The sequence below is a fragment of the Rattus rattus genome, chromosome X (genome assembly GCF_011064425.1).
Source record: "Rattus rattus isolate New Zealand chromosome X, Rrattus_CSIRO_v1, whole genome shotgun sequence".
In the NCBI taxonomy this organism is placed as follows: domain Eukaryota; kingdom Metazoa; phylum Chordata; class Mammalia; order Rodentia; family Muridae; genus Rattus; species Rattus rattus.
The window spans coordinates 30,498,400-30,522,828 of record NC_046172.1 but is presented as its reverse complement, the minus strand read 5'-3'; the positions used below and the strand labels follow the sequence as shown (position 1 = coordinate 30,522,828).

Below are 24,429 nucleotides of genomic sequence, written 5' to 3'. Positions count from 1 at the left end.
AGAAGTTATCAGATCCCCTAGCACTGAAGTTACAGGCTGTTGAGAGAAGCCATGTGGGCATTTGGAATTGAACCAAGGTCTTCTAGCAGAGCGGCCAGTGCTCTTAACAATTGAGTAGAGCCATTCCTTATAAGCCAATGAAAAACTGAGTGTTAGAGCCAAGTATCCTTGCTCCTGCATGTAGTCCCCATATTTGGGAGTCTGAGATAGAATTGCTAGGAGTTTGAGGTCAATTTGGTCTACATAGTTCTAGACCACCAAAGAGAACCTATCTTAAAAAAATAGCAAAACATTCTGTAAGTTATTTTTAACAACCAGACAACTTGTGTACCCTATTCTCTTGGCCTTTTATGTTGTTACTAACACTTCATATTCCTGTATTTATTCTTCCAATCTAGTTTATATCAGAGACAAACTGAAATGCAAGATAAAAGTGAGTTTTCAAATGTGGACAAGCAATCTTTGAAAGATAAGGAGAAATTTGAACCATCTTTCAGATGTAAGTTTTGAATATTAGGTTTTGCATGTGTGTGTATATATACATTTACATATGTACCATGGCACCTGTCTAGAGGTCAGAGGACAACTTCAGATGGCGTATTTCATCTACCACCAGGGTCTCATCATTCCATTGTATACCAGTATTTATACATGTCCTGTGAGTTAACTAATGGAGATTCTCCTGTCTTAGCCTTCCATCATGTTTTAGTCATGCTGGGATTATAGATAGCCACTATCATGACCCTTTTTTATGTGGGTTCTGGGGAGTCTTTTTTCCTTTTTTAAAAAATTTATTCATTTATTGTATATACAGCATTCTGCCTGCATGTATGTCTACTGGCCAGGAGAGGGCATCAGATCCCATTACAGATGGTTGTGAGCCACCATGTGGTTGCTGGGAATTGAACTCAGGACCTCTGGAAGAGCATTCAGTGCTCTTAACTTCTGAGCCATCTCTTCAACTCCTGGTTCTGGGGATCCTAACTGAGGCGCTTCCTCCCCTTGCAAAGCAAGCACTGTAGTCATAGAGTCAATCTCCCAAGCATTTAAAAACATTTACTTTTATGTGTTAGAGGTGTTTTGCTTGCTTGTATGTCTGTGTCTTGTGCCCATAGGGGCCAGAAGAGGGTGTCAGATTCCCTGGGGCTGGAAGTACAGATGATTGTTAACTGTTAGGAGAGTGCTGGGTGCCAGGAATTCAACTTGGGTCCTCCTTAAAAGCATCATTTTACTGACCCAACCCTAACACATACCTTTCAGTTTTTCTAAGTAGAAATATAGGAAAACTTTCTTTTAGCAAAACAGTTGTATGTTGGGACATGTTTATTTTGTGATATGGTGCATTGCTTTATTTTTCTCGTTAAACACTTTTATTGTACTCTTATTGTGTGTATGCAACATGTATGTGTGTCTGTAGCACAGCACACATGTGGAGATGAGAGAACAACTTGCATGTGTCAGTTCTCTTGGTTCACTCTGGTGTCCCAGGCCCTGAACTCAGTAGTCACACTTAGTGGGGCGTATCTTTCCTGCTGAGCCGTCTCGACAGCCTTGCGTCATCTTTCTGTGACAGAATTATAGGGTGCACTTGAATTTCCTCTGAAGATAATTGGTGTAACTCATAGATTCCAAGGAAAAACTAACGCCATAAAGTGAATCTTTAATATTTCAAGGCTGGGGTTACCTCAATAAGGAAGTTTTTTATTGTTCACTCTTTTTCCTTTCTGTGACATATGAAAGTATTTTCTTTAACTTATATTGATCCTGTTGATTCTTCAGACTTAAGCAAACCTTCTCTTCACTGATAAAATGGAGGTGAAGGAATATTCAAATGAGGGGCTGGGACAGTGGCTCAGTCTGTAAAGCACACCCACATAAAAAAGGCAGGGTGAGCGGCCCATTCTGAAAGTCGAGGCAGGAGGATGCCCTGGGGGTTCACTAGCCAGCCAGTCTAGCCAAATCTGTGAACTTTTAGGTTCAGTGATAAACTCTGTCACAAAATATAAGGTGGAGAGTGACTGAGAAAGACACTGAACATGACCTGACCTCCACATAGATAAGATGAGAGTCAAGAAAATGGTGGCCTGGCTATAGCCTTGCCTCCAACTCTGTTGTCCTACTTTATAAGTAGAATAAGGATATAGGGTCCATCACCTCCGAGACTCTTTCTAGCCTGAGAATTCTTTACATTTCTATATAATCTATCATTTGGGCTTATAAATCTCCTTGTCAGATCTGAAAGAATCATTCTGCATACTTAAATGAAAAGACTGAATTTTGTCACTTTTTTAACTCAACAGTTAATATGACTGTGTTAAATCATTAATTTTTCATTCTTTGAGAATCTTATACATGTATACAATGTATTTTGATCATAGCCACTGCCTGTTCTCCCTGAACTCCTTCCTGACTCCCCATGCCCTGTCTCCCTCCAACCCACTGAGTCTAGTCAGAGCTGTCTGTATGTCTGTATGTACAGGTGTAGGATCATATCTAGGAGAGCAAGGGTTACCCAGCAGGAGCCTCTTTCCTTAAACAAATAGAGAAACTGACTCTCCTTATAGCTTTCAGCCAGCAAAGCTTTCCCATCTGTACTGGGGTGTTTACTGACTTTCCATCATTGATATTTAAATTGACTCAAAGGATTTTATCAGCAAACCAAATGAATTCTCTATTACTGCATTGGATTTTTTGCAAACACATGTAATTCTTTAAAATGTAAAGAAACTTGAGAGTTGAGCACTTTGTAAGTGGTTGGATTTAGTACTCTGTAGGAAAGGGCAGTTTTGGTGTTCTGTGATCTATCCCCACCACTCCCTAAAAGTCCCAAGCACCTCCCACTCCTGAACTGCATAGTACTCCCTTCACTTGCTACTGTTACTAAGGACTTATGGCACAATTAACTGTATCTCATGTGGATGCAGGGAACAAGCCAGAACAGTTTGAAGCAGAAGGACTCCACCCTGCTGGTGACATGCCTGGCATAGATGTTGCTGCAGCTACTCTGTCTTCTAGACCCATTTCATACGACCACCCAAGTAAGTGGTTCTTTTCTTAAACTAAGCTGTAAACAATAGCTACATATTGCATGCTGACTTATTTCCTACATCACTTCTCTTATTACATTTATTTATTAAATTAAGTATATTGGTGTATATGTGCATGAGTGTGCAGGTACCTGGGGAAGCCAGAAGACCTTGTATTCTTTGGAGTTAGAGCTATAGGCAGTTGTGAGCTGCCTGATGCTAGGTTCTGGGAATCAAATGCTGGTTCTCTAGAAGAGTAGCAAACACTTTTAATCCCTGAGCCATCTCTCTAGGCCCAACATTGTTTATTTGTCTTGTTTTGTTTGTTTGTATTTGTGCGTTTGTCTGTGGAGGTCAAAGGATAGCTTGGGGTAATCAGTTCTTATGGATCAAACTGGGGTTTGTAGCAAGTGTCTTTCTCTGCTGAATCATCCCTGGTCTTGTAGGCCTTTCATAAATATAGATTGTTCAGAGGCTTGGGCTTGTGGCAATATCATTCTTCAGGGACTTTCCCTGTGTGAACATGTGCAAACTGCTAAGGAAAGCCTCTAAGAGAAGACTTCTTTATTCTTTTTAAATGTTTACTTGATTGGATTGGATGGAGCACTTACACTTTTTGCTTCTCTTCTGCAAAAACTGTTCCATGAGGAACCTTATTATCTTTAGAAATTGTGTTAAAAACCTGAAGTAATGGTCAAGCCCATTGTATAGCTTTACTATTGCAATGCTTTAGTATCTCTTGTCTTACTTGCTTTATTTATTTCATAAATTAGGATAGAAAAACATATATTTCAGTCTTCAGAAAAGTTGATATTGTTACATCATCACTGGAGGAAGGTGGTCATCAGACTTCTGCCTGGCCCATGCTTTTTTCTCTTCTTCAGTTTATTTATTTCTCCCTCAGGTGATAGAGGGAGCAGAGAGCAGAATTGAGAGGAAGTTTGTGCTTTGTTCAAGCCTAGTTCACAGCCAGGTCCTTTCTTCTTCTCAGCCTCAAACTTGAAAGGAAATGTCTTACTTAAAGTTGCAACTCAGTGCTGCCCAAACAGGAACACAATTAACACCCCCACACAACATATGCAAAGCCTCTCCATAGTACTTCCACAGTACTCTGAGGACTCTGGAAGCCATAGTACTCAGGAAGATGAGGAACTACTGAAGAGGAGCAAGAGATGAGGACAGTTCATTTAACCAGACCCAAGCAAGCACCTTCTCTCCAGGCAGTTGCCTAGGGGCTAGGTATAATCAGTGGGCCAAATATGCCCCTGCCATCATGGAGAGTCTGGGATAAAAGGGTGGGGCAATGAAGGAGTCCACCAGGCCATCACGGGCAGAAGAACATGGCAGCCATGTTCACAGACTTGAAGGAAGTAGCGAAAATACTAGCTGAGGGAAATCAGTGAGTAGCTAGATGTTCTGCCTTGAGGTTGCATAGCAGACTACATTCATGACTCTTGAGATAATTACTAAATAGCATTGGTTATGCTTTGGCTATTTGAGAAATTCTCATATATTCATCTCTGCCTGTTGTCTAGGAACAACGACGACAACAACAACAACAAAAAGTAATAATGTGTCCTTGAGGTTCCTAAGCATATGCTTCTTGTCTTGGCTTTTGTGTCCAAAAACATTTCTATCTAATTCTGCCACTTCCTCTCTCTTTCTTCTTGCCACTTTTTTCATCCTGCTCTGCTTCTTCTTTTTATCTTAACAACAGTCTCATTTTGTCATTGTTATTCCCTGTGTGAAAGTAGAACCATTTGAAGTAACCTCTCCTCCACTGGAAAGGAGGGACAGGGTAATTGTGTCTGTGGAAGTAAGTGTGAGCTTTTGATATTTTATTTTATGACAAACATATTACATAGCTAGCTGGCTGGCTGGATGCATAGATAGATAGGTGGGTGGATAGATAGATAGATAGATAGATAGATAGATAGATAGATAGATAGATAGATAGATAGATCGATCTGTGTGGCCATTCTCTTTCAGTAAAGCTAGCTCTTATTCCTGCTAAGCATCTGGGACAAGGCACAACACAAGGGTCTGAAATCCTTTGGTGAACCTGTGGTGTTGTTGCTGATTAGCATTTTTTGAGTGAAAAAGTGTAGATCATGGGATAGAGCCGAAAGAATGGCCAGCACCATCATCTGTAAAGCCGAGACTTATTTAAACCTTTGAAGGGCAGGGACCTGTGCCAAGAAAGGAAACAACAGACAAGTAATTAAAAATGAGCCTTGATTTTTTTCTCTATTTTTTTTAAAGACGGTATAACGGATTAGCAAGTAATGTGTTGCCCTATTTATTATATCACTTAGAGGGTAAGAAGGACCTCATAGAGGAACTGTCTCTCGCAGCAAGATGAGTTGGATAAGCACACAAGCACTGGCGGCTCAGTGGATATGCGGTAAACTTCGTTGCTGGGCTGCCCTTGAACTTGTGGGCTCAGCCTCTTGAGTTGCTAGTGCTATAGTTGTATATGTCCATGGCCTACCTAGACGGAGATGAAAGAACCACTGTAACCTTGGGAGGAGGCTAGCATTTTGGGATTTCTCCATTTTGTGACAGAAATCCCACTAAAAACATGGTTGTTAGGCTGGGGAAAATGGTCAGGAATGAAGAAAGACACGGAAGCGATTTGGGGTTAGAGATGGGTCAGTGGCTAAGAGCATTAACTGCTCTTCTAGAAGACTCAGGTGGCACCCATATGGCAGCTCATTACTGTCTGCAACTCTAGTCCTAGGTTATCTGATGCTCTCTTTTGGCCTTCTCAGGCATTGCATGCACACGGTGCACAGATACACATGAAAGCAAAACATCTGTACACATTGAATAAATATGGAGAAAAAAAGCTTAATCCCTAGAAAGGACCAGGATCAGTACAGCTCGAACTGAGTAAAGATGGTAGTGCCGGAGGATAAAGGGGAGGACGGAGTTCTGTTTGGGGGGTAGGAATGACTTGAACATCTTTTTTTAGGAGTAGGGAGAAAGGGTTTTAAATTGCTGTCGTTTTGAAACCCCTGTTGATGGGCTAATAGTTCTAAAGACGGGGATGGATTATACTGAAACGTGAAGGCAGACTGTAGGATTTGCTACTGAGAGGCTGAAGTAGGGAGAGAAGAGATGAATGAAGAGAATATGGTGTGAATGGACGACTGTTGGGATTATTCATTGTGTGTGGTGGCTTATATGCATCTCAGGAAAGTAAACGTCTAGAGGCATTGCTAGGGGTCAGTCTGAGGTTGACGACCATAAAAATAGACCAGCAGCTTAGAGCAGGTCATCAGAATTAGTAAAAAATCAAGCAGGCCTGTAGAAGACTTGATTTGAAAAAGCTGATGCTGGTAGCTACCCACTTTGTTTTCTGTCTTTTTAGGTGGTGCTGTTCAGAGCCAAACTGGAGAACAAAAAGAACAGCAGATATGGGAACTCCACATGAAAGAACGCAGACAGAGAGAAGAACAAAGGCAGAGTGAACGGCAAGAAGCTCTAGAGAGGGAAAGAAGAGAGCTAGAAAAACTAGAGCAGGAGCGGGTAATGTGTCACTCAAATCTCTGTATATGTTTCTTTAGTGGACACCTTCAGCAGGTACCTTGAGCTCAAGGCTGTGAGCCAGTAACGGTGTGAGGTCAGAGAAGCAGCAGGTGACCTCAAAGCATTCTTTCCCCCTTCCCGTTGTGCTCCTTCTGAGCAACTTGGTTTTGAAAAGACAGTCACATGTATTGTCATCTGTTGTATAACTTGCCTCTGTCTATGCATTCCAGGAGAGCAGGCCAGCCAGCTGGAAGAGCTAGGGCAAGGAGGCGCATCTAGTCAGTCCACAGTGGTGTCTAGGCACACACATTTTGTCTACCGCTCTCCTTGCCTTCTTGTTCTGATTTTAGTGCTAGGCAGAAGGATTACTCTTGGCTACTTAACATGCCTTAAAATTGTTCCTTGGCTTCCTGGTTAATCCCTTCCTTCCTTGTTTGTCTGATGCAATAACTTCATTTTAAACACACATTTCTCTGGTATGCAAGTTGTGCTTCCAGGATAAGGATCTTCTTATTTTGATTTTTAAGACTGAGAAGCTTTTAAAACGTGTTCATGTATTTCCTCTCTTGGCACTGGTCTGTTTCTAGAGGATGATTGAAGAGTCACTGAAGAGTGAGATAGAAGAAGAATTAGAAAAGAGTATTCAAGAACAGAAAGATAAATCAGCTCATGGAGAGAATCCTTTAGAAAAGTACATGAAAATCATCCAGCAGAGACAGGAGCAATCAAGTGCAGATAAGGTGCCTGTGTTACGGATGGCAATCAGATGGCAGAGGGGAGGGAGGCACTGGGGGGGCTTATTCCAACACCTTGGGGCTGTTCCCTGGTGAAGACAGGAAGAGAGAGGCCTTCTACTAGACTCTCTTATAGGTTTTCAAAATAATTATTAGAGAAGTCAAAGTGTACTAATTCTTGGCCTTTTCTGAAGTTAACTTGTTTCAAAATTCTTCTTTCTCCATCCTATGTCAGAGCTCCAAAAAATCGGGCAAAGAATGCTCACTAGTGGACATGATGATACCTAGTGACAAGGATGACAGGTATGGCTTCCTTCAAACATTATGTCCCTCAGACAAATCACTATTGCTCCTGTTGTCAGCAAAAATAATCAGATAGTTGGGTTTGCCTTAAAGAAATCATTGAATCAGTAAAAATTTACTGACTTTCGAAAGTTGGGTATGGTTGTATATTCTGGGAATTCCAGCACTTGGGAGCCTGAGGCAGGAAGAGCAAGATTTTGAAGCTAGCTTGGGCTGTATAGTAAGATTCTCGAAAGTTATGAATTTCAAAGGGATGGGGATTTACTTCAGTTAGTAGAGTGTTTAACTAGATGGTAGGAACCCCTGGGTTCAATCCCAGGCACCATGGTGCCACATGCCTATAACTCCATTACTCAGGTAGAAGCATGAGGATTACAATTTTAAGGTCAGTTTTGGTTACATAGTTTGGGGCCAGCCTGAGACACAGGAAATCTTGCATTAAGAAAACAAAACAGAACAAAAAGAAACCCCCACTGGCTTCAAAAAGTCAACTGTGATTTGGCTTGTGAAATTGACCCTGATAATAATTGTAAGTGAGGGCAAAAACACTACAAGAAAGGGTTAGGACCACTCTGAAGATCTAGAGCAGTGCTTCTCAGCCTTCTCAATGGTCCGACCCTTTAATACAGTGCCTCATGTTGTGCTCACCCCCAAGCAGAAAGTTCTTTTCATTGCTACTTCATAACTGTAATTTTGCTACTGTTATGAATTGTGAATATGTGCTTTCCCATGGTCTTAGGTGACTTCTGTGAAAGGGTTGGACCTACAGGTTGAGAACCACTGATCTAGATGTTGGCATGAATTTTTAAATATCTAATTTTTCTCTTTAGTTCTCCAGGCTTTTCCCATGAAGAGCCAGATGACGTCTGGTAATCACAGTAGCTGTCTAGCTTCTCACATACAAGAAGTCACATAATATGTGTTCTTGTTTTTCTGTAATTAAAATTGTCAATGAAAAACTTTGTGTATAGTGTTTATTTAACGTTGTTTTAATTTGGTACTATAATATATGAGACAACAGTAACAGAGTCAATTGAACCCTTCCTCCACCCCTTTTATTTTTTGAGACAGGATCTCTCTGAAGCCATGGCTGGCCTTGAACTCACAGAATCACCTGCCTCTGCCTTACTTTTAAGACATTCATTGCCACATTTAGCATATGTAATCCTCTCTTTAGCCATGGACTTTATTCATTATACTAAAATGACGTTCCCCTCTCTGGTTTTGTCTTAAGTTATACCTATTTGCAAACTTATCTTGTCAGGTGCTGGGCTTGCATTTGCTAAGTTTAAACTGTGTACCTCCTACTCCACACTTGGGCTGTAATGTGTAAACAGGAAGTCATCTTCCTAGCACAGTTTTCTCCCTGCACACGAACACAGATTTTTCCATTGTAATGTCTATAAACAATATTTTGCCATCTGCTGTGGTGAAAGGTGTAGCTCCCCCAGTATTCATATGTTGGAACCCTAGTGTGATGGTATTAGGAGGTGGCCTCTGGGGGTGATGACGTGAAAGCAGACCCTGCTAAATAGCATGAGTGAGAGAGCAGTCATCCCTTTCAGTACCAAGAACTCGACCCTGTACAAGCCAAGGCCTGACCCTCACCAGTCACTGAACTTCCGAGCACTTTGATAACGGAGATCCTTAGTCTCTAGAACTGTAAAAATAAAACAAAAAAGCCCAAACTTCTATTCTTTTTTTTTTGGGGGGAGGAAAGGTTTATTTAACTCCATTTCCACATCATAGCTCATCCTTGGAGGAGGTCAGGACAGGAACTCAAGCAGGACAGCAACCTGGAGGCAGAAGCTGATGCAGAAGCCTGAGAGGAATGCTACTTCCTGGCTGGTTCAACACAGCTTGCTCAGGCTCCTTCTTGCAGAACCCAGAATCACCAGCTGAGGGATGATGGCACCACCCACCCTTCCTTGTCAACCACTAATTAAGAAAATGCCCTTCAGGCTTGTGTGCAGCCTGCTTTTATGGAGACATTTTTTTTTTTTTTTTATTAACTTGAGTATTTCTTATATACATTTCGAGTGTTATTCCCTTTCCCGGTTTCCGGGCAAACATCCCCCTCCCACTCCCCTTCCTTAAGGGTGTTCCCCTCCCCACCCTCCCCCCATTGCCGCCCTCCCCCCAACAGTCTAGTTCAGTGGGGGTTCAGTCTTAGCAGGACCCAGGGCTTCCCCTTCCACTGGTGCTCTTACTAGGATATTCATTGCTACCTATGAGGTCAGAGCCCAGGGTCAGTCCATGTATAGTCTTTGGGTAGTGGCTTAGTCCCTGGAAGCTCTGTTTGGTTGGCATTGCTGTACATATGGGGTCTCGAGCCCCTTCAAGCTCTTCCAGTTCTTTCTCTGATTCCTTCAACGGGGGTCCTGCCAAACTTCTATTCTTAATAAGACTACCTTGTCCAAGATTTTTTTGTAGCAGGAGTAAGCCAGCATCTTTACTGGAGAGTCCTTGATCCTTGTTCATAATGGATGGACTTGTTGATTTTTAAGTATGTAGCTTTTCCTTATAACTTGGACTTCTTTATTTCGTTTGTTTGTTGTAATCATCCACTTAAGGTTACTTGTGGTTTTCTTAAACAACTCTAGTGTTTATTTAGGAGGCTTATCCAATGACACAGAATGACAGAATGCAACCTAAGCAGATGGTGTTGAGACAAATTTTGTTACAGTGGGCTCCTGCTCATTCACCTGCAGTATGTGAGTGAAGGAGAGCGATCAGGAGGCAATGCCTCATTTAGAGTGGTGTGCCCATAATGCCAAAGGCAGGGCCTTACTAAGAAATGTCAGGTGGAGACCATTCAAATGCACAATTATCTCGGCAGTGCTATCAAGTTAGAGAACGAAATCTCAAGACAAATTTAGTGCTGCTGCTTAGAGAATTAACAGTTAGATTTCATTATATCGCCAAATATACCTTTCCCCCTAGACTTCAGCTTTTAAAATGAGTTTATAGACCCTTATTAAAGTTCTCTCTCTCTCTTGTTTTTTTTTTTTTTTTTTTACTTTGGCCAAGATTAAGCTATATGTTAGTCCTGTAGGTAGATGGCTTTTTATTGGAGAAACCAGTTGTGAAAATTCCAGTGCTTTTCTCAGACTCTTAAGTGCTAGTAGCATTTTATACAAAATACAGCCCAGTGGGTTACAAAATTTTCTCAATTTGCTCTTGCTAAAAACATTTTGTGTGAATGCATGTGCAAAATGAAACTAGTAGCATTCTCCCATGACTATATTTCTCTACCTATGTAAAATCTTGATGATGTATATTATTAAAAAAAAAATGACACCATACCGCGAACAGAGAAAGATAGGATTTATGTATGGTAAAAAGGCAAGCGAATGAAGCTATAATTTTATTTCATTATTCTTTAGTACATCCACAACTATTTCCACCTAAATAGATCTTTAAAATAAGCATACACAAGTATCGACTATTATCTACAAATATTTATTGTAACACTTGAATAGAACTACAGGAAGCCCTTGGCACTGATAGAAAATATTGATTCACTGTTAGGTTACAAAAATTTATACATAGCAAAATTTAATGCTCTTTACATAAAAAATATTAGACTACTTCAACAAAACTTTCAAAAATTCCTGGCAATAGCTACCAGAATTAGAAAAGTAAAATTAGGCTTTAGACACTGCCTCTTCTAGAACACTGGACTCTAACAGCACCTCCACTGCTGGAAAAAAATATTGAATTCTGTCATGCAACAGGAAAACAAAACACTAAGCTATCTTGGAACAACTGTTCTACACAGAAGAGAGCGTCTCCCAATTAAAAGGAATCCAAATAGGCGTTTTCGGCATTAACTAAAAGAAAAAAATCCAAATGAAATATTATAGTTGCTGTTCAATTTTAATAGCATCTTCATAAAGGTATGCTTCCTTTCATTTGAATACATTTCTGCACATGTATATGTTTTAAAATCCAGGAAACAGCCAAACCACAAGTTAACTCTTAACATGAATATACATAGTTAACCCTATAGTATGCAGCCCCTTTGAAAAGCACTGATGCACCCCACAGTTATATGGATCATTCCAGAAAGAACAACACAAAACTTACCATCACTAATACCCAGTACCTATTAGTCACTTAATGTTCTGGAACACAATGAGTTAGAAGGCAAGTTTTTTTTGAAAATGGCTTAAACTCAAGCAGTTTTCTTGCTGAATATCAAACATTATTATTCCAGGAAATTAAGATTTAGATAAGAAAACAATGAAATAAATATCAACCCTAATTTACTTATGTATTAAAGTCTATAAAAGTAGGAGGTCTGAGGTCTGTGGTCAATTTGCAGTTAGGTTTTAGATAGTTGGTATGAAACTGTAAACTCACTGTCCAGACCACTTAAAAATGGTTTAGAATGGTGGTCATTTTAACAAGGTAACACTTCTTAAGAAAAGTATTCATGAAACAAAAATCTATGAAGGATTTTTGGGTTTCTGGTTACAATATAAATTATTAGAAATTGAAAGCAAATATTAAGGCAGAGCTGATATTTGTTTCCAAACAACAATGGTGATCACCAAATCCTCCCATTTTGTTACAATGTGATCGACTATAAAACTGATTTTGCAGAGCTCGAGTCAGAATCCAGCTTCTGCACTGATAAATTTAGCATAATTACAGCTCATTTTAGCATCACTAAAACATAGGTTTCTGAGTGGCTTGGGAAATGAATATGAGACCGTGGGGGTGCTGATTTTTAAGTTTGGAAGAATCACATTATCTTTGATGAGCCAAAGGTTAATAAAGGTCAGCTATCAAAAACGAACTTCACATTGATTCTATTTTGATAACACTTGAGGACACAGGTGGCAAATGTAAATCTAGGGTCACATCCTTTGATACTGGCATGCCATAGGTCCCCATTAAGGGACATGATGTGATTCCGTGCCCTGTGTTAGAACTGCTCTAGCAGTTAACTGCACATGCCACGACCTTCTAAAGGATGAATGGTCATTTTGTCAAAGTGTTGCCTTTTAAAATGGCTAACATGAAACCTCCGATATTTGTTCTAAAGAAAATTATTTACCCACTGGAAGGTTTTCCTAGAGATCCACCCCAGCAGCTTGAGACAGACAGTGAAATGTTGATACGTCTACATTAGTTTGGTGGGATACACATCTGTACTGCAGAGCAGCTGTCTGATGATGTCAGAGCTGTAAATCTGTTGGCTGACACGCTCTGGCAAACACTTTTAAGTATAAGAATTGAGTTGTTCTTTTGACCGAGACTGGATATCTTGCAGTTCCTGTTCCTCCTTTGCTTTGATATCCTGGTAAGCCTGCATTTTGCTTGCATCCTTTAAGTAAGCCCAGTTAGAAGACAGTATCATGAGGAAGTGGATCTGGAAAAGAAGGGTGAGCATGATGGCTAGTGAGCATGTGAGAAGGCAAAGCGAGCTGCTAGTCAGATTAGACGGATCAGCTGGAGAGGGCGGAGTTATTCGCTATTAATACTCTTCTGCTAGCAGAGCCGTCGGACACAGAGCATGCTCTACTAGTTCGCTTCATATTACGAGGCTGAAGAAACGTTAGTATGCAAATATAGTGAACTTGGGAATAAAATGACCAAAGTTATTGTTAAGAAGAAATAAAAATGAAATACATGCCAGTGCTTTTTACCATTTTGAGAGTAATTTTAAAAGACAAATGCAGAAGTTCTGAAACACGTTGCTGTTTATCTTTAAAAATGTAGAGCAAAGACATATCTGTTGGTAAAAAAAAATCCCCGAAAGACCTACAAAGTGTGAAAAAAATGTTTATTTTGCGTAAGTGATTAGAGAAGTATATATTTAACATGGAGAAATTAAATGAATGTCAAAACCAAAATTAAAAATATGCAGTCTGTAAACAATTTTTTTAGCAATGGGAACTATTTTCTTCCTTTTATAACTGCCAATATTTCATTTCCTCTAAGTTCATTTCACATGAAAATCCTTATCATTCTTTACAGTTTCTGTGGCACATGCATCCTTCCCATGTATTTTCCCCTTGCCCAAAACAAATCTGCACAACTCAGTTTCCTTAAAGGCCAGACTCCTTTCTCATGCCATACTTCCTTCTCAACATAGATGAGACCCTCAGATCTGGGCCCAACTTCTCTTCATGAAAATCTTCCATGTAATTTAAGAACCTAGTTGTAAGGGAACAGTTGCTATGTAGCAAGGTGATTGAAAGTTATCAGGTTTGTGGGTTCTAAAGACCTTAATGGTGTATCAAAAATATGTAATCATTTTTCAGAAAAATCAAATGGGTGATGCCCTTCAAATTTTTATCTTGTCTAACTTGGCATTTATTTGGTAGTGAGCCAACCATGTGATATAAAGACCTTTTCAACTTAATTTTAACTCTGCTTGCAAAATCTTTTCTAGAAAGGAATGACAAAATGAAAGCTAGGTTCAACCTTTCCACCTTCAGCACTTGTTCTCTTGGCCATCGCTAAGGTTGGTTATCAAGCAAGCAAACAAAACTGAAAAACAAATGGTGTGTCAAGGTGTTAATATTTCATTTAGAGATACTGCTCAGAGTTTAAGAAAATTATTTTTCAAAGAATGCTCACCAGTGTCAGTAAATAACAATCCTTTTCAAACTGTGGGTATAGTCAGACCCCATTCTTTTGTAATTCACGTACAGTAAGTCCTATTTAGTCTACCATGCAAAGTGAGTTAACTGAAGCTATTTACAAATTACTGTAGCAAACTGCAGAAACCTAGGCTCCGCTTTAGTCTGAAGTGTCAGTGAAGTTCACGCTACAGAGCTGAGCTCTCTAAATATAGCTCCTTATCGGCCTTATGCAATTTAGAACTTAGTGCAGCAGTCTTCCCGACTCTTAAACTTCAAAACCGCATAGTTATATGTAGTAGCCATCATGTAGATCAGCTGGTGGAAGAGAACAAAACAGGGCAGTAAGATACAGGCAGTGAGGGCTGATGGTGTGACACCTCTAAACCAGGGCAGGGATAAATGCCAGCTCACAGTCGGAGGGGTTTCTCCCCACCTTCTAATCAGAGCAGATGATTTCTCTCATCTAGCACATGCCTCTTTTCTGATCACACATACATAATGGAAGTCCTTGGCTCTGCCCTCAGTAAGCTTATTAAAAAGCCTTGGATGTATTTCAAGAATAACAAGATAGGAGCTGGGTCAGCAGTATGAGAGATGAAGCTCAGTGCCCTATTTCTTCTCATCTTTCCCAGACTGCCTGCTCAGCAGCAATTAGTCTCCTTCCTGCCTGTTGCCCAGCCAAGAGAACAGGTCACGACCATGGTGATTTCATGGGAAGGAATGACTTCATGGTTAGGAAAACTGTGAATGGGTCATCCTCAACCAGCTGAAATCTCTTTGCTTTCCCAATCTCAAACTAGTTTACTCCAAATCATAAACCAAGCAAACCAAACCTGCATGCAAGCCTGTTTGATTGTAAGTTGATTCTCATTATGTGCAGATTCCAAGGTTGGCTGCTGGCTAAAATATGTAATCCCCGAAACAATATTTTCTCACCCATGACTAGGCCTGTGCCGAACACTTAAGGATTTGAGTCCCCTTAGGTGCACAGTTCCAGCTGAGATCTACAGTCTTGGCTGCATTTGTTTTGCACCCATGGTAAACAAGCATCCAGTGCCACATTTGCTCAAATAGTGCCCAAGAAAGGTATGCGAGTGCCTTCCAGAGCTAATGTGCAAGAGAGACGTTTTCTCTAAGTAGGCATGGGTAATAGTGATGTTGGCCAAGAACTCACTAGTAATGCAACAACAGTATATGTCTTACACTGAAATCTACATGGGATGACATGACCAAGAGGTTACTGTGTATTTCCTTCAGCAGGCTTTGTTCAATTTATACAATTTAGCCTTTGAATTGACTTTATAGAAGATTATTTCTGCACATAAGGAGATCAACTATATATTATCTTTTATTTGGAAGTCAAAGATTTCTTTGTGTGTGAAGAAATAGGCAATGCCTCACATGAGTCTCTGTCCCTGAATGAAGTCATGGAACTAATTACTAAATGCAATAAGGCAGCATGCTATGCCTAGTCAGCAGGGGTCGGTACCCTCTCTTCTTTCCAGTGTCCAAATTGCATCAGTCGGTGACAAGGCAGCCACTAGTACTTCCTGCAAACTAGACATTCAGTAAGTTTACAGAGGGAACAGTTAACCACACCAGAATACGCAGATCCTTTGCTTCATCTGCTGGTAAAAGCTAAAAAGGAAAGCTAGGGTGCAGAGGCAGGAGAGGAATGCTACACTAGGGTGGTTCTGGGATACTCACCAGGGCAATGACGGTGGCACCAGCTCCAGCACAAGCCACAATGAACAGATGATAGGACATGTAGAACTAGGAAAGAATAGGGCACCATTAGCATCTTGTGGGGGTGCGAAGGGCCTTACGTGTGTTCTGCAATGATGCTTCACTCCCATTCACAGATGTTGGCTGCCAGCCTAAGCACAGGCCCACATGCCTTTGAGCCCTGCATGCATGTTACAATCACTGTGGGAACTTCAAGCCTTTTCTGATGCTTAATCTGTACCCCAGACCAATCACATCAGATTACCAAAAGTCTTGGCCTCAACCATGGTTATAGTGTAGTCCCTTTAGGACTGCAATGTGCAGCCAAGGTTCGGAGGCTCTGCTCTGAGCCAACAGTTCATGTTATGGCTATACAAACTGACAGGCAAGATAGGGTAGAGGCAGATTGTTTCTATAACTTGGTGCTTTCCAAAAACAAATCAATGTTGTCTTAAATATACACACTTCCACCAGTGCTTTGAAGACTTTTGTTTCACAAACAGTTGTAAGCCCACAGCTGACGAATACTTTAGCATTAAGAAAGTTTGACTTCAATGTCCTTGCCAAATAAGGACGAAAAAGAAAAAAAAAAGCCCTTATCACAAATTGTTTTGAAAATATGAATTATTAGCTTTGGCCTCTTCCTAAAATTCTGACATATGCACAAATTTAGGATACCTTTTTTACCCCTATTATTGTTTTTAATTATATTTGTGAGTATGAATGTTTTATATGCATATAAAATATATGTGTACTACATATGTGCCTGGTGTCCTTGGGGGACAGAAGAACATTTTGTGTTTCCTAGAACTAGAGTTAACAGATGGTTGTGAGTTGTTCTATGCTGCTCTATGGGTGCTGTGAATTGAACCTGGGTCTTCCTGAACAGCACCAAATGTTCTTAACTGCTAAGCCATCTCTCTTCTTTCCAGCCCCAGACCTTTGTTTTGTTTCTTTGTTTTTCAAGACAGGGTTTCTCTGTGTAGCCACAGTTGTCCTGAGCTTGCTTTGTAGACCATGCTGCCCTTGAACTCACACAGATCCACCTGCCTCTGTCCTGAGAGTGCTGGGATTAAAGGCAAACACCACCATAACTGGCCAGCCCCAGACTTAAGAAACAAAGAAAACCAAAAACCAAAAACCATGGAATTAACATTCATTTGCCTGTGACACGTGTTCTTTGTGAAAACATTCCCAAAAATCATGTCTCGGATTTTTAGGTTTGGGAATCACAACCTATTACAGAGAAGAACACATTGCCTTAAGGATGCTTCCTGAATGGGCAAGACCATCTGAAATGGATGTTGTTATTGTAGGCGGGAGATGAAGAGTGATGGTTGCACAGTGTTCGACAGTTTACATGGAAGCCCTTCCCTTCAGAGCACTTTGGCCATGTAGAGCCCCATTTCTCAGTGTAGGTTATAAGTCACCAAGTGTGTGAGTCCTCAGCCCTGTGGCATGTTTACCTCATTGGTGTTGCAGATGTTCTCCAGGGCAGAGCCACAGATTTTGCCTGGGAAAGCGTTCCAAGGAATGATACCTGTAAAGTGAACCCCAACAGAATATGAGTTCAGGCCGGAGTGCCCAGGGGCTTGGCTTCAATTTAGGTTGTTTGTGTTTCGTGGCACCGGTGCTGGTGGTCCTTCCCATCCCCAATACGAGGGCTTTGGCACATGCTAAATACACACTCAGCCATGTTGCTACAATCCCAGCCCATCTCATGCTCTTAGCAGACCTTTCTAATCTATATTACAATTACAATTGTTAGCTCTGTTCTTTTTCAATCAAGATCCTGGTGTCTGCAGCTCAGGCAAGGCAGGACAAAGAATAAGAAAGAGCAAAGTCCCTCCAGTCCATGTGAGATTTCAACAGCTGGGCATCTCTTTTCTCCCCTGTAGACTGGACGTTGTTCAGTGGAGTTCGGTATTTGCGCATGTCAGATCTTATTTTATGTTTTTTTTTTTTTTTTTTTTTTTTTTTTTTTTTTTTTTTTTAGATAAGGTTTCACTATAGAGCTCCAGTTAGGGACTAGCTATTTAGCCAGTCTGGACTTGAAGAGATCTGCCTGCCTTTGTGCCTCCTGAATGCTGGGATTGAACGTGTGCATTGCAGTGCCTGGCTCACACTTTCAAGGCTAGTTGCTGTTGTTGTTGTTGTTGTTGCTGTTACTGTTGTTTTCCTGTAGCGAGTTTATTAACTTGCAGGGGAATATCCTCATGAAGCATGCCAGTGGTGCTTAGGCCACTGGACACTGGGACCTGTGTTGTCTGTGTCCTAGCCAGAGAAGCACAGCTTGTCTTTTCCTGCCTGGAACTCTTTTTTTCCCTATTATTCTTTTTTTTTCAACATCATTAAATTGGGTATTTCTTATTTACATTTCAAATGTTATTCCCCTTCCCAGTTTCCATGCCAACATCCCCTCTAACCCCTCCCCCTCCCATTCTATTTGGGTGTTCCCCTCCCAATCCTCCCCTCAAGAATCCCGTTCACTTGGTAGGACCCAGGGTTTCCCCTTCCACTGGTGCCCTTACTAGGCTATTCATTGCTACCTATGAGGTTGGAGCCCAGGGTCAGTCCATGTATAGTCTTTAGGTAGTGGCTTAGTCCCTGGAAGCTCTGGTTGCTTGGCATTGTTGTACATATGGGGTCTTGAGCCCCTTCAAGCTCTTCCAGTTCTTTCTCTGATTCCTTCAACGGGGGTCCTATTCTCAGTTCAGTGGTTTGCTGCTGGCATTCGCCTCTGTATTTGCTGTATTCTGGCTGTGTCTCTCATGAAATATCTACATCCGGTTCCTGTCAGCCTGCACTTCTTTGCTTCATCCATCTTACCTAGTTTGGTGGCTGTATATGTATGGGCCACATGTGGGGCAGGCTCTGACTCTTTAAGTTCTCTCTACAGTGACAACTGTCCACTGGGCCCCCAAGCTTTCTCCTCTGTAATGCATGGCAATGTGCTTAAATATAAAGGACAGCTCAATTTATGCTTCCCCCAGGAAGGGAGGGAGGGAGTGATGGAGGGCATTTTCAGTCCGTATTTCTTATCTCTAATGTCAACTCAAACACGTAATCTCAAAAAAGAACCAGCTGGGCAGAGACAGGATTTTTAAAAAATTATTACCATGGCAACAATAATTATTTGTAAGGAACCCAGAGATTATTTGCACATATTCTTTCATGGAAACTTTTTGTTTTGAGGTCCAGTCTGACTCTGGGGCCCAGGCAGGCAGGGAAGTGGCAGTGCTGCTGTCTCAGGTTCTCGACTGCCATGACTACAGACAGATCCCACCACAGCCAGTTTTGTCAGAACTTTAAAAACTAACCCAGGGCACTTTCCATGCGCTTTAAGGTCAAGCCTTTGTGAGAAGACATGTACTATGGGCAGTTGTAGGCCGCCTTTATACCATGCTATAGGATAATACACAGGGAATAAGCCGCCTAAGAAAATCTATGCAGAAATGAAAGAGCTGTCTTTGCTCAGAAGAAGGGAAAAGAGCTGTTTTCTGGCATCCTTCTATGTTTTGAGCATGCCATTTGTGAGAACATCTGAGCCAGTGTCCGACTGTGGGGACCGCTCTCCCTAGAGTCCATTGGGATGGTTTTTGAAATCCATCTGCTGTTTCTGTCGAGTTTTTCAGTACAGAGACATTGAAGCAATTGGTCATTTTGAGCCGACCCCCTTCAAAGGGGCAGGCATGCAGATGTATTAAGTGAAGAGTCCCTGTGGAACTGAGAGGAGCTGGGCGTGGGGTCGCATGGCAGAAGCTCAGCAGCACTCAAGAGGCTGAGGTGGGGCTAGGAGGTCACGGCCAGCCGGCCAGCCTGGACAGCATGGTGAGATAAATATACAAATGACGAGAAAGAGGGCAAAAGGGAAAACTGAAAAAAAGTTAAATAGATGAATTCTTACCATAGCTATCCAGAAGTTTTATTTTTAAATTGAACTGCATTATAAAGTAGTTTTGCATTATAAAAGACTTATTTTTTTAACAATATGCCTAACTTGATAAACGTTTTTACAAATCCCAAATAACATCGTCTAGCAAGTACCTTTTAAAGGCCCAGAGATGCTTACCTCCAGAAAATAAAGAGCATGAAGAAGGTAGGAAATAGGTTGACTAAATGTGATGACTAAAGAGAGGTCTATATGTTAATCTCAACTCAAACCCAGGCAGAAGACAATAAAAAAAGTAATAGGGACAGGATTGAAAGGAGGTACCGTATTGCCGGACATCCACACAGATCTGCTCCACACCGGAGGTCCCATTGCTTTGTGGGGACTTGATGACTTCACAGGTTGACCAGATATTGTAGAACATAAACACTGGCACTGCAGAAAAGCCGAACACACCCAGCCAGGCCACTCCCAGCACATAGGTGAGGAACACGAACTAGGCAGACAATGAGAGGAGGGGAAAAAGAAGCTCACTGAAACAGCAGGTTGATATCAGAGGAAGGGCTGCACTTCTCTGCCCAGTATGATGGACCTGTAGGATGCAGGATGCATTCCAGGAACCTGGTCTGCCTATACAAGTGAGGAGGAAACACCTGCTCAGAAACTTTCTCGGGCTGTCTATCTCTCTATCTCTATCTATCTATCTATCTATCTATCTATCTATCTATCTATCTATCTATCTATCTATCTATCATCTATCTCTATCTATCTGTCTATCTATCTATCTATCTATCTATCTATCTATCTATCTATCTATCTATCTATCTATCTATCTATCTATCTATCCATCCATCATCTATCTCTATCTATCTATCTATCTATCTATCTATCTATCTATCTATCTATCTATCTATCTATCTATCTATTGTGTCTTTGTATGTGCAGGTGTGTGTGTGTGGGGGAAGTGTAAATTGTGGAGGCTAGAAGGCAACCTGACTGTTTTCTGTGGTACTTTCCACTTTGTTGTGTTGTTGTTGTTGCTACTGGTGGTGGTGTAGTATGTCTCCATGTCCTGAAACAGACCAAGTAGGCTAGACTAGCTGGCTATTGAACCCAAGAGCTCCACTTTTCTCTGCCTCCCCCGTGGTGGAATTCTAAACTGGGTCATCATGCCTGTCTGTCCTTTTCATGTTGAGTTCTAAGGATCAAACTCAAGACCTCCCAGATGAGCCCTCTCTCCTACCCTTGGGGTTCCTCTTTTAGCCCCCCAACTCCCCCTAACTAATTAGTCACAGGGCCTGAATGGTGATTCTTTTTTGTTATTGTTGTTTATTTTGTTCTGTAGTTTGTACTGGAGATCGGATCTAGGGCCTTCTGCGTGCTAGGCAAATGTTCTGTCACTGAGCTAAACACCCGGTCCCCCTTTCTGTTTTCATTTGGAAAAATGTTTCCACTAAGTTGCTTAAATTTCTGATTTTCCAACTCTGACCTTGCATAAAGCTGGGATCACAGGCCAGCACACTTGATGCAGCCTAAGAGTTCTTCCTTCTAAACATCTGTTCTGAAGACTCCTACGAAACGTGGGATGGGTCCCGGATGTCTCTACAGGTCACTGAATGATAACATCATGCTGACATTTCTCAGCACTTCCCTTTGTTTTACTTTCCATGTGGGCATGGAAAAATAGCAACCTCCACAGGAAGCCTTCTCTCAAAAGGAACCAACCTTGCCAGTTTCCTCATCCCGGGAACTCACTGGAAGCATTAAATGCTTGAACTTTGACCAAAACTTTCAGTCACGAGCACAAGGACTCTGTCAAGATTCTCATTCTCTTCTTATATGTCATCATCACATAATGTTATGCTGTAGGAAATGTCTGGCTAGAGGGAGGCTGACCTGGACATCAGGTTCGTATTGCTGCTCCTTACTGGTCATCTTGGGTAACTGCAGATTCCAGATTACTGTCCTGTTCTTCCAAGGACCTACACAATTCCTGAAGTACTTGCCTTGATAAAATTATTCAAAGGAACACACTTCAGGAGTCTCACCTCTTCTTCCTCCCCAAGGCTTCCAAGATGGTTGTTCCAGAACAGGTTTTCTCATTCTTTCCCTATCCACAGAAAACTGATGCCCCTACTGGGCATTCTAATAACACCGCAGGGACTTGAGAAGGGGCTGGTGATTCTTGGCCCTGGTGAGCCTTCACTTCTTATGGCCGATCTGGGTCCCAGAGGTCAGGCCAGGGCTGGGTAGCATGCACCGTCTGGAGGCTGATCCCCACAACACGACAAATCTGATGTTCGGGGACTTCCTCAGTAGGCTCTCCCCCGACCCCAGGCAAGTAGGTGTTTGGTTCCCATAGGGCCTCCCTGAACAAAGCTCTGTTCTCATCTTCTTCCCCCACTCTTCTTCCCCCCTCTTCTTCCCCCCTCTTCTTCCCCCACTCTTCTTCCCCGACTCTAGCATGCTGCTGCAGTACTATCGACCCTGCACTTTTGATTTTTAACATTGTCAATGAAACCTTTAAGAACTAAAGTGGGGGCCAGTGAGATGGCTCTCGCTACCAAGCCTGAGGATGGCCTATTCAATCCCGAGAATGCATGAAATAGGGCACAGCTGACTCCTGTAACTTGTCCTCTGACCTCCATCTGAACATCGTGACATGTATGCCGTGTGGTGTGCTATTATGGTCCTCACCCCACTAAATAAATAAGAAGATTTAAAGTCAAAGCGGGGGCTGGAGACATGGTTCAGTTGGTAAAGTGCTACAAGTAAGAGGGTCCGGGATAGCCGCATGAAAAGCAGACAGTGCTGGTATAGTACATACCTGTAATCCAAGTGCTGAGCAGGCAGATACAGGCACATCCCTGGAGCTCACTACCTACCCAGTGTGGTCTAATTAGCAAGTCCCAGGCCCCAGACCTGCCAGAAGAGACTGATGCTGTTAAGTGACAGGCATGTGGTCCCTAACAGGGATGGTGGCCACAGTGGGTATTTTCTTTTACTAAGATTGTTTATGGCATCGTCCTTATGCTGAGGGAAGTGAGGCCTGGCCAGTCCCTATGGGAGACAAGAGACAGCAGGAGCCTGAAGCATAGCCATTGAACTGTGCTGCCACTTGGACAGAACTAGTAGAGTGGAGGTCAGGGCACGGTTATATAGGTTGCCCAGGCACCTTCAGGTACCATGCGTCATAGCCTTCAGGATGTGGGTTCCTATAATGGCAAGGAGGCCACTGATAGGAGGAATGACATACAGACTAGGCCTGATACATCAAATGACCTGGATCCTTTGCAGGAATTTGTCTCTTGGTGGCTTCTAAATTTACCTAACCAATAACGATGCACCTCCGGATTCCTCCACAGACTTTGATGGAAACTTGCTCATAGTTACTACCGTTAGCAGGCAACTGCCAGCCATCTCATCCCAGAGCATTCTCAGGAAGTCCAGCCCCAAGCGTGCATATGACACACTGGTTAACTGTGCATGGCCCTCCAAGGCCGGATCAAGCCCTTGTGCTTCAAACTGAATCCACCCGAATTCGCCACACCCTAATAGGACAGCACAATACTGGAGCTGGCTTGTCACTCATTGCCTCCTCTCACTGTCCCACCCATGATCATCACTGCAGCCCCTCCTTGACCCCACTGTCTGGGCCAAGGTCACATCTCTAGTCTGCCTCACTTGAGTATTAAGACGGCTTCTTACAGCCCTACTTCCCCAAATTCATCCTCGATATCACTAGGTGACTGGGCAAACTTTATGATTATGGAGTTACTCTGGTCACTGCCCTCTTTGTCTTTGCCTACCAATGGCATTCCTAGCCTTACATCCAGGTTCACCTTGATTGGGTCTCTACCCCTTCTCTAAGCACTGTTCTTTCCCACTACCTCCGTCCTTCCTGTTTATCCTAGCCACACAACTGGTCTTTTCTGGGCCTCCCCTGCTCACACTACTTCCTCTTTCCTGGTCTCATGTGAAGCGAGTTCCTCTCTTTCCATCTGGCATAAAGCCTTCCTTGATTCTGCACTCTTCAGTACCCCTATCCCTTGGCCTGCTGGGCCTGCTGGCACTTGTGCCCATCACCATCACAACTCTCCCGCCCTCCACGTATTCCCTTTGTCTGTTCAGCCAAGGACACAGAAACTCGGGGCCAGGCAGAACAGCAACTGGTGCAGCCAAAGGCCCCATGATTTTCCCAGGCCTTTCCCAGGATTATCGCGCTTCTCTTAATCATTTTAAAGATTTCAATTACTGTGTAAGTATTGCATATATACAGGAGCATAGGGCCAAGTCACCACAGACACAAAGAATTCTATCCCAATCAGCATACCTCCTTCATGAAAACCGTTGTAAACAGTGGTCTCTCCTGGTGCTGGATGCCAGACCCACATCCCTCATTTCTGGTATTATCATTCCCCTCTTTGACAGTGGGGGTGCAGTTACTGCTATACACTAGGAAGCCAGAGCTCTGGCCTGAGGATGCCTGCCTTCGGGGAGTGCCCATACCATGCCTTGCGTGTCTTCCTCAGCATTTCTACTTTTCTCAGACTTCCAAATATTTTTCTCTACTCCTGACTGTTCTTGCAATGAACAGCAATCTGTCCAGCTGTCTGTAC

The 24,429-nt window shown here is 42.2% G+C and overlaps 2 protein-coding genes across 6 annotated transcripts in view; one reads left to right on the top strand and one right to left on the bottom strand.

Annotated features, from left to right (window-relative positions):
- Ofd1 (OFD1 centriole and centriolar satellite protein) overlaps positions 1–8,553 on the top strand; it is a 41,937-nt gene extending 33,384 nt beyond the window's left edge. The window contains 6 exon segments of the mRNA XM_032890413.1: positions 399–499; positions 2,925–3,038; positions 6,400–6,557; positions 7,145–7,297; positions 7,527–7,594; positions 8,425–8,553. Coding sequence (XP_032746304.1) covers positions 399–499; positions 2,925–3,038; positions 6,400–6,557; positions 7,145–7,297; positions 7,527–7,594; positions 8,425–8,467 — 637 coding nt within the window. The 3' untranslated portion in view covers positions 8,468–8,553.
- A 2,351-nt stretch (positions 8,554–10,904) lies between these two features.
- The window catches only part of Gpm6b (glycoprotein M6B), a 145,836-nt gene continuing 132,311 nt past the window's right edge, over positions 10,905–24,429 (bottom strand). For 3 of the 5 annotated variants that reach the window (XM_032889586.1, XM_032889583.1, XM_032889585.1), the window contains 4 exons: positions 20,135–20,306; positions 17,385–17,458; positions 15,901–15,966; positions 10,905–12,974 (listed from right to left, as the gene is read on the bottom strand). In XM_032889586.1, the coding sequence (XP_032745477.1) occupies positions 12,825–12,974; positions 15,901–15,966; positions 17,385–17,458; positions 20,135–20,306 (462 nt within the window). In that variant the 3' untranslated portion in view covers positions 10,905–12,824. Of the gene's footprint in view, positions 12,975–13,371; positions 14,509–15,900; positions 15,967–17,384; positions 17,459–20,134; positions 20,307–24,429 lie in introns of those variants that run through there. The other 2 variants (XM_032889584.1, XM_032889587.1) reach the window with 1 other exon arrangement.